The 13484-nt window shown below is 48.9% G+C and overlaps 1 protein-coding gene across 2 annotated transcripts in view; it reads left to right on the top strand.

Moving 5' to 3' along the window:
* Positions 1-13484, top strand: part of CACNG4 (calcium voltage-gated channel auxiliary subunit gamma 4) — a 37865-nt gene that overhangs the window by 13865 nt on the left and 10516 nt on the right. The window contains exons 1-2 of one of the 2 annotated variants that reach the window (XM_089661469.1): positions 4233-4388; positions 9016-9099. In XM_089661469.1, coding sequence (XP_089517595.1) covers positions 4283-4388; positions 9016-9099 — 190 coding nt within the window. In that variant the 5' untranslated portion in view covers positions 4233-4282. Of the gene's footprint in view, positions 1-4232; positions 4389-9015; positions 9100-13484 lie in introns of those variants that run through there. The other variant, XM_089661468.1, reaches the window with a different exon arrangement.

Here is a 13484-nt window from a genome sequence, read left to right as displayed (position 1 = left end):
ATTCGAATAATTTGTTGCTTCATTATTTCGGATTCATTTAAGCTCGTTCCTATAGTAATTCAGAAATTGGGATGCATCTGAATCTCTGAAAAACAAACATTTTGCCCGAATTTTGATTTGGAAAGAAATGAACAGCATATGCCTATTGGTAACCATGGCGGTTCAAGTGGCGGGAATTTCCACAGCAAAGTCTACAAATGAGAGATTGTACAGGGACAGATTATTGTACGTCTGTATACAATTGGGATTGGCCGTGATTGGCTGCCCCCGTTGTGGCGCTCTGTATACAGTATCTGCAGGTATCTTTATATAGCGGAACACGTCGCTGGTTGGTTACAATGTAATGAGCGCCGTCATTCAGAAGTGGTGGATTCCAGGTATCCAGCGAGACGTCGGCATGACTGAACGCAGCGCCGTCCTTAAACGGACTTTGCAGCCATTGTTCCTTCCCGCTGAGGGATTATCTCATTCCTGGAGGAGTCAGCGGCGATAAGGCGGCTGCAGCCCATTACGGGAAATGAGAAGCGTGACGCGGCAATGTTAGAGATTCCCCGCCACTTGGAGGGGATGGAATGTGTGCGGATAGGGATCGGGTCATAGAAATGACGGCTTCCTCCCTGCAGCCTGGGAACGATTGTATGCAGCTGCAGAAAAACGACTTTTATATCATTGTATGTAATTCACCAGCCGAGAAACTCGTCATCCGTACATCAAACTCCCTAATATGAGGACAGTCTGTACAGATAACAGGTAACATTATTATATATCACGTCAGCTCAATGTACAGCATTATTCTACACCCCCCCCGACACCCTCCACACTGGCTGGCAAGACCCTTCACCCAACCTACACCCATTATGCTGCCCAACTAGTACCACATATCTTATAATACAGTCAGTGACTCTACCTACGCTGAGATAAGATCATCAGTTTGCTGCAGGCAGGGGGAGGCATTTCCTCAGTCTCCCTTCCACAGTGATCAGACTGTACATTGTAACTTTGTAGGAGGAGGAGGAGGCGGCATTTCTGCAGCCTCCCCTCCCCCAGTGGAATAAACCTCTGGAGATATTACACTCACACCTTACTTTATCTGAACTCTATGATAAGTAAATATTATATAAATCCATCCTGTGTCCTCTTCCGGAATCTCGGTGATCTCTGTGTATTCCTTGTGCAGGGGGACTGGTCTTGTCTCCGCCCCTCCTGTAGTTTTCTGTAGTGGGATTTGTACCGTCCTGACATTTGGGGGGATTTGTACCGTCCTGACATTTGGGGGGATTTGTACCGTCCTGACATTTGGGGGGATTTGTACCGTCCTGACATTTGGGGGGGATTTGTACCGTCCTGACATTTGGGGGGATTTGTATCGTCCTGACATTTGGGGGGATTTGTACCGTCCTGACATTTGGGGGGATTTGTACCGTCCTGACATTTGGGGGGATTTGTACCGTCCTGACATTTGGGGGGATTTGTACCGTCCTGACATTTGGGGGGATTTGTACCGTCCTGACATTTGGGGGAATTTGTACCGTCCTGACATTTGGGGGGATTTGTACCGTCCTGACATTTGGGGGGGATTTGTACCGTCCTGACATTTGGGGGGGATTTGTACCGTCCTGACATTTGGTGAGATTTGTACCGTCCTGACATTTAGGGGGATTTGTACCGTCCTGACATTTGGGGGGGATTTGTACCGTCCTGACATTTGGGGGGGATTTGTACCATCCTGACATTTAGGGGGATTTGTACCGTCCTGACATTTGGGGGGATTTGTACCGTCCTGACATTTGGGGGGATTTGTACCGTCCTGACATTTGGGGGGATTTGTACCATCCTGACATTTGGGGGGGATTTGTACCGTCCTGACATTTGGTGAGATTTGTACCGTCCTGACATTTAGGGGGATTTGTACCGTCCTGACATTTGGGGGGGATTTGTACCGTCCTGACATTTGGGGGGATTTGTACCGTCCTGACATTTGGTGAGATTTGTACCGTCCTGACATTTAGGGGGATTTGTACCGTCCTGACATTTGGGGGGGATTTGTACCGTCCTGACATTTGGGGGGATTTGTACCGTCCTGACATTTGGTGAGATTTGTACCGTCCTGACATTTGGGGGGGATTTGTACCGTCCTGACATTTGGGGGGGATTTGTACCGTCCTGACATTTGGTGAGATTTGTACCGTCCTGACATTTGGGGGGATTTGTACCGTCCTGACATTTAGGGGGATTTGTACCGTCCTGACATTTGGGGGGATTTGTACCGTCCTGACATTTGGGGGGATTTGTATCGTCCTGACATTTGGTGAGATTTGTACCGTCCTGACATTTGGGGGGGATTTGTACTGTCCTGACATTTGGGGGGATTTGTACCGTCCTGACATTTGGGGGGATTTGTACCGTCCTGACATTTAGGGGGATTTGTACCGTCCTGACATTTAGGGGGATTTGTACCGTCCTGACATTTGGGGGGATTTGTACCGTCCTGACATTTGGGGGGATTTGTACTGTCCTGACATTTAGGGGGATTTGTACCGTCCTGACATTTGGTGAGATTTGTACCGTCCTGACATTTGGGGGGGATTTGTACTGTCCTGACATTTGGGGGGGATTTGTACCGTCCTGACATTTGGGGGGATTTGTATCGTCCTGACATTTGGGGGGATTTGTACTGTCCTGACATTTGGGGGGATTTGTACTGTCCTGACATTTGGGAGGGATTTGTACCGTCCTGACATTTGGGAGGGATTTGTACTGTCCTGACATTTGGGGGGATTTGTACCGTCCTGACATTTGGTGAGATTTGTACCGTCCTGACATTTGGGGGGCTTTGTACCATCCTGACATTTGGGGGGCTTTGTACTGTCCTGACATTTGGGGGGGATTTGTACTGTCCTGACCTTTGGGGGGTATTGTACTGTCCTGACCTTTGGGGGGTATTGTACTGTCCTGACATTTGGGGGGTATTGTACTGAACTGACATTGGGGGGGATTTGTACTGTCCTGACATTTGGGGGGATTTGTACCATCCTGACGTTTGGGGGGATTTGTACTGTCCTGACATTTGGGGGGATTTGAACTGTCCTGACATTTGGGGGGATTTGTACCATCCTGACGTTTGGGGGGATTTGTACCATCCTGATTTTTACTGTCCTGGTGTTTTAGGGCCTCAAGAAATGAGATCGGCCGTCACTATATCAGATTATATTGGTTTTTTTTCCAAAATATAATATAAAAAAAAACTCCATTGATGATCAAATACCACCAAAAAAAAGCTCTAGGTGTGTGAACAAAATGATATAAATCTCAATCGGGTACAGTGTTGCATGACTGCGCAGTTGCCAGTTAAAGTAGCACAGTGCTGAATAGCAAAAAAATGCTTGGTCATGTAGGGGGGGGGGGGGACCTTCTGGAGGTGAAGAGGCAACACCGGCCCTGACGTCTCTGATGGGTTAGTTTTGCCCTCTCTGGAGTGGGTAGGAGGGTACATCTTGATGGGGGTAGTCTCTGTATTTCTGGAGGGACTGGTATGTTGGGGTGACACCCTCATGAATTGGTTGGTCCTTCACGGAAAGGCTTGTTTTTTCGATTGATAGTTGGAAATCCTCCCAAGGAGAGGCTACATGACCAATGTTGTGGTGTGTAGCAGAGTTCTTGTCAGAAGAAATGACCCGTGGTGGAGACGCGGTCCTCGGCGTGGAATTCGGGACAAGCGGTCCCCAGCAGTCTCGGCCCCCAGCAGTCTCGACCCCCAGCAGTCTCGGCCCCCAGCTTTGCCTCCCCTCACATCATTACAAGCGTCTTGTTACGGCGGCCGTCTCCTGGAGCTGTGCAGTGAAACGTGCGCACATCTGAGCCCCCATCGCTCCGCCGCGTCCATCTCCTCTACGAAAACATGTTTCTGTCACTAGGAAAAGCTTTTTTTTTCCTGGGCCTGGACCTCGTCTCCGGATTTCCATTGAGCGCAGCATTTCTCTGAAGTTGAGAGCGCTTTGCGGCAGCGTCCTAGTTTTACAGAACACGGCAGCGGGCCGCGCGAGGCGCCACGGATTCTTCTTACAAGCGCAGATCCGCTTTAAAATGCAGTAAGATCTCACTTCCGTGACTGTGCCGACGGCGGCTGTCAGTACCGACACAGAAGCGTCATCGCACCACATTTCTGCTTGGAAGGGGGAGGGGGGCCTCCAGGGGCAAATCCAGGGGACAAGACTAGAAGAAGACGACTGCAGACGGAACGAGGAACTCTACAGACATCCCCATCATCCTCATTATCTCTCAAATGTCGGAACAAATCGTTCTCAAGCCGCGGACTTCACTGCCGGGGGATGGGAGGTTTGGGGCGGCCCTGAGTGACTTCGGAATGCTGGTTCCCAGTACAGGTCAAGGTGACTATACAGAGCGTGAGGACTAAGGGGTTCGCTCAGTATTAGGGGTTAAACCAGCCTCTCACAACCTTTTCTTCCCAGATGAACCCTTAGGAATTGTTCAGGTCTCCCCTGCTACAAACAAAATGCACCTTACATTACAGCAGTGCTCTCCAAACTGCACTTTGCTTCATCTGGCCCTTGGGGCACCATTCCTTCTACTGACACCAATGATGGGGCACCATTCCTCCCACTGACACCAATGATGGGGCACCATTCCTCCCACTGACACCAATGATGGGGCACCATTCCTTCCACTGACACCAGTGATGGGGCACCATTCCTTCTACTGACACCAATGATGGGGCACCATTCCTTCTACTGACACCAATGATGGGGCACCATTAATTCTACTGACACCAATGATGGGGCACCATTCCTCCCACTGACACCAATGATGGGGCACCATTCCTCCCACTGACACCAATGATGGGGCACCATTCCTCCCACTGACACCAATGATGGGGCACCATTCCTTCCACTGACACCAATGATGGGGCACCATTCCTTCCACTGACACCAATGATGGGGCACTATTCCTGCCACTGACACCAATGATGGGGCACTATTCCTGCCACTGACACCAATGATGGGGCACTATTCCTTCCACTGACACCAATGATGGGGCACTATTCCTTCCACTGACACCAATGATGGGGCACCATTCCTCCCACTGACACCAAAGATGGGGCACTATTCCTCCCACTGACACCAAAGATGGGGCACCATTCCTCCCACTGACACCAAAGATGGAGCACTATTCCTCCCACTGACACCAATGATGGGGCACTATTCCTCCCATTGACACCAAAGATGGGGCACCACTCCTCCCACTGACACCAAAGATGGGGTACTATTCCTCCCACTGACATCAAAGACGGGGCACCATTCCTCCCACTGATACCAATGATGGGGCACTATTCCTCCCACTGATACCAATGATGGGGCACTATTCCTTCCACTGATACCAATGATGGGGCGCTATTCCTCCCACTGACACCAATGATGGGGCACTATTCCTCCCACTGACACTAATGATGGGGCACTATTCCTCCCACTGACACCAATGATGGGGCACTATTCCTCCCACTGACGCCAATGATGGGGCGCTATTCCTCCCACTGACACCAATGATGGGGCACTATTCCTCCCACTGACACTAATGATGGGGCACTATTCCTCCCACTGACACCAATGATGGGGCACTATTCCTCCCACTGATACCAATGATGGGGCAATATTCCTCCCACTGATACCAACTGTGAGCCATAATTCCTCACCCTGACACCAAAAGAGGGTCATAATATGCACTGGCACCAACGATGGGGCACTTTTCCTTCCACTGACATCAATGATGGGGCACTATTCCTTCCACTGACACCAATGATGGGGCACTATTCCTCCAATTGATACCAATGACGGAGCATTATTCCTCCCACTGACACCTACGATGGGGCACTATTCCTCCCACTGACACCAATGAGGGAGCATTATTCCTCCCACTGACACCTACGATGGGGCATTATTTCTCCAAGTAATACCAACAATGGGGCCCTAGTCCTGCCACTGACACCAAAGATGGGACACGATTCCTCCTCCTACTGAACACGGGATATGTAATAATTTTTTTCCTGCAGATGTCAGGACATTTTCTATTCCCAATGGCCACAGTCTGGCCCCCTGAAGTCTGAAGGACCGTAAACTGGCCCTGTGTTTAGAAACTTTGAAAATCCTTGTATTAGTGTTTAGGTGAAAGACACGTCTCCCTTCCAGTGGTATATAGAATTCCATATCTACCTACAATTAAAAATATATATATATATTGGGGTAATATGGCTGGCTCTTCCAAGTAGCCTTGGCACCCGAACAATGCAGGCGCCACATGGAAGGTCAGTCAGCTGAAGCAACCTCCACCACTGTGCAGAGGAAGCCTAGGGGTCCATGTAACCATGGAGGAGAATCGTGGAGAAGGGTGGAGAATTGAGCAGAATGGCGGAGAAGGGTAGAGAATGGAGGAGAAGGGTGCAGGACGGAGGAGAAGGGTGGAGAATGGTGGAGAAGGGTGCAGGACGGAGGAGAAGGGTGGAGAATGGCGGAGAAGGGTGCAGGACGGAGGAGAAGGGTGGAGAATGGCGGAGAAGGGTGTGCAGGACGGAGGAGAAGGGTGGAGAATGGCGGAGAAGGGTGTGCAGGACGGAGGAGAAGGGTGGAGAATGGCGGAGAAGGGTGTGCAGGACGGAGGAGAAGGGTGGAGAATGGAGGAGGCTGGCTGGATTACTAGTAATGTATAGCTGGGGGGGGGGGGGGCTGGCTGGATTATTAGTAATGTATAGGCGGGGGGGGGGGGGCATCTGGATTACTAGTTATAAAGAGAACCTGTTATGTGCAGCAATCTGGCTGTTCTCAGCTGCCTTGTACAGAGTAGGACTTAATTAATGGCTCTGTCTGTAAGCCTTCTCCACCTGTCTAGCATGGCGGCATAGATCAGACAATGGTGGTGTCAGGGGGATACTCCCAGAGGCATTATGGGAATGTAATTCATGAAGAGACAATTGTGTTGTCATGGAGGAAGCATGGAGCACTCGGGGCGGCCTCTGGAAGTAAAGGTGGGGGAGATGCAACTATGAAGGGACAATCCCTTGTTGTCAGTCATTGCTGCCAGCTCTCATCCATGTAATGACCCCTCTATCTCACCCCATCTACCTACCTACCTACCTACCTACGTGTCTGCCCGTCTATATGCATGGATCTGTGTATGAAACTACGTATATGTATGTATGTATGTATGTATGTATGTATGTATGTATGTAGTCAGGTATGCCTCTATGTAGCTATGTGTGTGTATGCATGGATCTATTTCTGTAACTATTTATATATGTAACTATGTATCTATCTGTGTAACTTTGTATGCAACTGTGCATCCAAGTGTCTGTCCGTCCGTCCGTCTCATATCCATCTCTCTCCTATGTAGATGGTGAGTTTTGGGTGGAGTGCAGTGAATGCTCCTCTCACGGAAGGTTCCGGTTGCAGTAGAATTTGGAGGAGGTACAGATCCCATTAGCTCCTGTATCCAGTTGATAAGTGGATGGGCTGACAGAGGTCAGGCTGTGGCTGTGTATCTCTGTAACGTGTGAGGAGAGGCAGGTTTTGGGGCACCAAGCGTCACGTATGTGTTACCCGGGTCGGCTCAGGGGGGCAGATCAGGGAAGAAGGTGCAGACGCAGAACAATGGAAGATAAACCGCACAGCCAGAGATGGTTGAATCCCACCTTTAGGGCCTCTTTGACCCTTGTAAATGCATGGGGTTATTTTTCTATTTCGAAATCCCAACACTGCTGGCACAGAGATCAACGAACTCAGTTTATGAACAGATAGCTGCAGTACATCGCTCCTGGACGCTGCCAACTTTATTTTACCTAAACGCATAAAACAGTATGTTATGAGAACGTTGCTAAACGCAGCGTGTGAACGGAGCCATAGGGATGCATTGTCTGCATTTAGCTGCAGTAATTAAGCTCCTCTAACCGCAGCTAAAAGCTGAAATCTAACCGCCCGTGTGAAAGGGGCCTAAGGCTGATGGAAGGAGCTCCTTAGGAGGCCATGAGAGCCCGTCCTGCATCAGACTGCTCTGTACATGGAGAAAAGCCGCCCTCATCTCCGCATCCACCCCAACAAGCACCGGTCCACCTGTTCCTATGGGCAATATTCTGGTAAATGGCGCCCAGCAGAAGGGTCAACTAGGTGAAGCTCAAACCTGCACTGAGCAAAATTTAGAGACTGCCAGGACTAAACGCAGTCTGAAAATGCTAGGTGCCTGGCTGCCTGTGGCTTCAGTTCTTTTTTGCATGGCTGACCTGAAACAGGCATGCAAGGCAGAATGCCCGGACTTTACCTGCTGTATGAAAAAACTATTGTGTACATTTTGGATGGAGTGTGGAAGGGTTAGACCCTCTGCCAATCACATCTGTCAGAGGATGGGATATATATATCACACAGGAGGGATGGGGGTGGAGCAGGGGCGGACTGACAACTCATGGGGCCCCCGGGCAGTAGGGGGTCATGGGGCCCGTGTCCTTGTCCACACTCAAAAAAGCCTATGAAAAAGGTACCAGTGGCATCTCATGGGGCCCCCTACTCACCCCAGACCCTCGGGCAGTGCCCGAGTTTCCAAATGGTCAGTCCACCCCTGGGGTGGAGGGTTCGGGGGCAGAAATGTAGGGGGCACAAAATGGTGTTCGTGACTGAGAGGGCAGACAGGGATCTCCAGGGGCGAGCGCCCATAGAGGTCCGGAGCCGCAGTGTATAGAAGTGGAACCCCATTATTGAAGATGGGGGTGTGCGAGTACCTGTCAATGCGCGACGCGGGTGAACTGCTACTTGTATCTCCACACAGGAGAGAGCATAGTATAGGAAATAGGACTGACAGCACTGGGGTCTGATGGGAGTTGTAGTCCTACACTTGCAGGAGGAGACACTCTGTACAGGCGGTGGCGGTACAGGCGGAGGTCACATCGCAGGTGTTTGTATGTGTCAGCATTCCGTGAATCGCATGATGATGCTTCAACCATGTTATATTCTCTTTGTTCAGGCCTGTACAAAGGAAACTGCTTCCGAATTAATCACTTTCCTGAAGACAATGACTACGACCACGACAGCTCCGAGTACCTCCTACGTGAGTACGCAACTTCCTTATCATCACACCAACGATCAGGGTGCATTGGGGGTGCATGGCGGTGCCAGGAACTGGGGATTATGGGAAGGAATGCAGAGGAATAGCCAGGATGCTAGCCAACGTTCTCTTCCTGCACAAAGAGGCCTGGCTGGGGATGATCGATCTATCCATCCATCTATCCATCCATCCATCCATCCATCCATCTACCATTATACAGTTACAATACAATTCAATAATCTGAAAATCTATTAAGTGCTTGTAAACCACTGAAATATAAAATGAACAAAGCAAATCTTTCCATAGTGTGTACTTGTCTCAATCCAAAGCACTCAGTGGGGTTTTTGTCTGCCGTTTGCTTCCTCTGCTAACTGCATGAGTCACTTATGAGGACTCCAAGGGATCCAGGGGGACAGGATCCAGCACACAGCATGTGATTGACAGCCTTAGCTGTGCATGTTTTCCTATGAGAGTGTGTAGAGGGGGGTGTCCATGCTCTTCACTCAGGTCTCAGATTACACTCAGCTCGCTGCTGTGTGTGTGACAGATCCCTGCCCCCTGCCCTCTGGAGCACAGAAATTCTATGTAAAGGCTGGACTTTAAAGGCTGCAGATAAACAGGTCCAACTTATGTAGGAGGATTTGTTTCATTTCTGTGTGTCACTTCACTGGGGATATGGACGCTTCTAGAAGCTGAAAAAATATTGTGTCAATTCTGTACTTTGAAAGGCTCTGGAGAAGAGAGGGTTATAGATAAACAGGTATAACTTATGTAGGAAGCTTTGTATCATCTCTGTGTATCACTTCACTGGGGATATGGACAGGTTTACAACCACTTTAAGGGCCAAATCCATACAAAATGTATTCTATTGCATTGGAGTGGGGGAAGGGTTAGAGGAGCCTCTGTTAGGTTTTCATAACTGTCCCCACCAGAGAGATTTGTTATCACTTCCTCTCAGGACAAGGGATGATGAATAATCTCTCCAATGGGGACGCAGACAAAATAGGGCACACATCTTTCGTAGTGTGGGGGAAGGTTAGGTTGCCAAGCCTTAGAAATGTTTTTACACTCCAGGTCCTGGTGACAACTACTAGCATTTTGTTATACGGGTGTCACAAGGACAGGAAGTGTCCCCAAATGAACAACCTCACCTGAGATAATGGCAATGCCCAGTCTTCCACACATGCAGAGCGCCGTTACATAACCTGTGTGTACAGGATACAACCCATCCGCACGGCAGGAGAATATAAAACATTAAAACAATACCCTCAACAACAAAGACGTTCCTGGAGTGTCTCCAAGATGTGATAAAGGCACTTCCACCTTCAACTTTCATCTTTAATTTACCCCCCCCCCCCCATCCCCATCCCCAGCCATCTTACGGCGCAGATTGTCAGGAAAGTGCGTCCTTTGATGTCTGAGAAGATTACAGCCATTACCGCTCCCATTCTTACATTACAATTCCGGCTCCTGTCAGCAAAGATGGCGGTACGCCGTCTGCGCTTGTTAAAGGGGAACACACACGTGACTTCATTAAGAATGGGGATTGTTGGAAATGATTTGTAATATACAAACAGGAAATCTAAAACCCATCAGTGAAAGTATCTGTGCGCTGCGGGGGGTTGGAGCGCTGCAAACACACAACGGTCTTCTTTCCTGCCACAATTAATGATTGTTTAGCGTGCTTCCCCAGACACAGATATGTCACGTGCCATCTACATATTACTGTCATACAAGAATCCTTCCAGCGGCCCCAGTGACACCATTTAGATGATAGGAGGAAACTTCAAACACGGGAAAGGTTCGAATGCTACATAGTTATTTAGGATGAGGAAAAAAACCCACCAAAGACATAAAGTAACAAAACGGAAACGTCGAGACAACAAAGTATCATTGGAAGATTGTTCTCCATATGCTGAGAGAGTGTCTGGAGTAAAATCCTGAGAATGCAGAATAATGGACGCAGAGAAGAGCCTCATTCACATGGCAGTGGCATACGTGTTTATATTGGACATTTCTAAATGCATATAAATGTGTGTAGCCATTGTTTTAAATGATATAATGCACGCTGTGTGTGTTTTTCTGTGTTTAGGTGCATCCATGAGCAGATATTGGACCCCTGTAAACAAAGCCAGGTCCATAAAGACATGGCTTCACCAATTTAGGGTGGAGGAACTTGGATGTCCTGCACAGAGCCCCAACCTCAACCCTACTTAACACCTTTGGGATGAATTGGAATGCCAATTGCATGTCAGCTCCATAAAGATATGGTTTGACCAGTTTAAGGTGGAGGGACTCGAGTGTCCTGCACAGAACCATGACCTAAATCCTATAGAACACCTTGGGGATGAATTGGAATGCCAACTGCAAACCAGGTCTTGTGTGGACATAGCCACCCCCATAAAGACATGGTTTGAGCAGTTTAGTGTAGAGGAACTTGAGTATCCTGCACAGAGCCCTGACCTCAACCCTACTGACCACCATTGGGATATATTGGAATGCCAGTGGCAAGCCAGCCCCATAAAGACCAGTATGGGGTGGGAGAACTTGAGTGTCTTGCACAGAGCCCTGACCTCAACCCTACTGACCACCATTGGGATATATTGGAATGCCAGTGGCAAGCCAGCCCCATAAAGACCAGTATGGGGTGGGAGAACTTGAGTGTCTTGCACAGAGCCCTGACCTCAACCCTGGTGAACACCGTTGGGATATATTGGAATGCCAGTGGCAAGCCAGCCCCATAAAGACCAGTATGGGGTGGGAGAACTTGGGTGTCTTGCACAGAGCCCTGACCTCAACCCTACTGAACACCTTTGGGATGGATTTTAATGTCAATTGCAAGTCAGGACTTCTGTACACAAAGCCAGCTCCATAAAGACATGGCTTGGCACAAAGCTCTGACCTCAACCCTAATGAATAGCCTTGGGTTGAATAGGAGCATTGACTGTGAGCCAGGTCTTCTCAACCAATATCAGTACTTGATCTCGCAATAGGTACAAATTGGCCACAGACACACTCCAAAATCTTGTGACCTTTCTGAAATTGTGAGAATGTTAAAGATGGAAAGGGGGCAACTCCACATTAATGGCCATGGAATGTGAGGGCGACTCCATAGTAGTGGCCATGGCGTGTGAGGACAACTCCATATTACTGACCATGCGAGGTGAGGGCAACTCCATATTAATGGCCATGGGAAGTGGACAAAACTCCAAATTACTGGCCATAGGAGGTGAGGCAACTCCATATTAATCACCATGGGAGGTGGGAGCAACGCCATATTAATGACCATGGGATGTAAGGGCAACTCCATATTAATGGCCGTGGGATATGAGGGCAACTCCATATTAATGGCCATGGGAGGTAGGGGGCAACTCCATATTAATGAATTTGGGAGGTGGGGGGCAACGCCATATTAATGACCATGGGAGGTGGGGGGCAACTCCATATTAATGACCATGGGAGGTGGGGGGCAACTCCATATTAATGACCATGGGAGGTGGGGGGCAACTCCATATTAATGACCATGGGAGGTGGGGGGCAACTCCATATTAATGACCATGGGAGGTGGGGGGAAACTCAATATTAATGACCATGGGAGGTGGGGGGAAACTCTATATTACTGACCATGGGAGGTGGGGGGCAACTCCATATTAATGACCTTGGGAAGTGGGGGCAACTTCATATTAATGACCTTGGGAGGTGAGGGCAACTTCATATTAATGACCATGGGAAGTGAGGGCAACTCCATATTAATGACCATGGGAGGTGAGGGCAATGCCATATTAATGACCATGGGAAGTGAGGGCAACTCCATATTAATGACCATGGGAGGTGAGGGCAACTTCATATTAATGACCATGGGAGGTGAGGGCAACTTCATATTAATGACCATGGGAGGTGAGGGCAACTTCATATTAATGACCATGGGAGGTGAGGGCAACTCCATATTAATGACCATGGGAGGTGAGGGCAATGCCATATTAATGACCATGGGAGGTGAGGGCAACTCCATATTAATGACCATGGGAGGTGAGGGCAACTCCATATTAATGACCATGGGAGTTGAGGGCAGCTCTGTATTAATGACCATGGGAGGTGGGGGCAACTACATATTAATGACCATAAGAGCCAAGGACAACTCCATATTAATGGCCATAGTATAGGAATGAAATGTTCAAGAAGTTCATTTAGGTGTGGTGGTCATGTGTCCACAAACTTTTGTCCATATAGAGTATTTGCCTGTAGACCCTGGTGCTCAGGGCTGGTAGAACAACCCATTTATATGCATCTCAGCTGTGCATTTAGCTCTTTGGCAGACATTCCCTATATCTCATATTTTGTGTCTATGGGGAAGCACGAAGAATGGTTTCTGTCCCCTCTAACAGATT

The sequence above is a fragment of the Staurois parvus genome, unplaced genomic scaffold, assembly GCF_062004578.1.
Source record: "Staurois parvus isolate SC_StPar_1 unplaced genomic scaffold, SC_StPar_1.0 ptg001344l, whole genome shotgun sequence".
Classification (NCBI taxonomy): domain Eukaryota; kingdom Metazoa; phylum Chordata; class Amphibia; order Anura; family Ranidae; genus Staurois; species Staurois parvus.
This window is presented reverse-complemented; position numbering and strand designations above follow the sequence as displayed.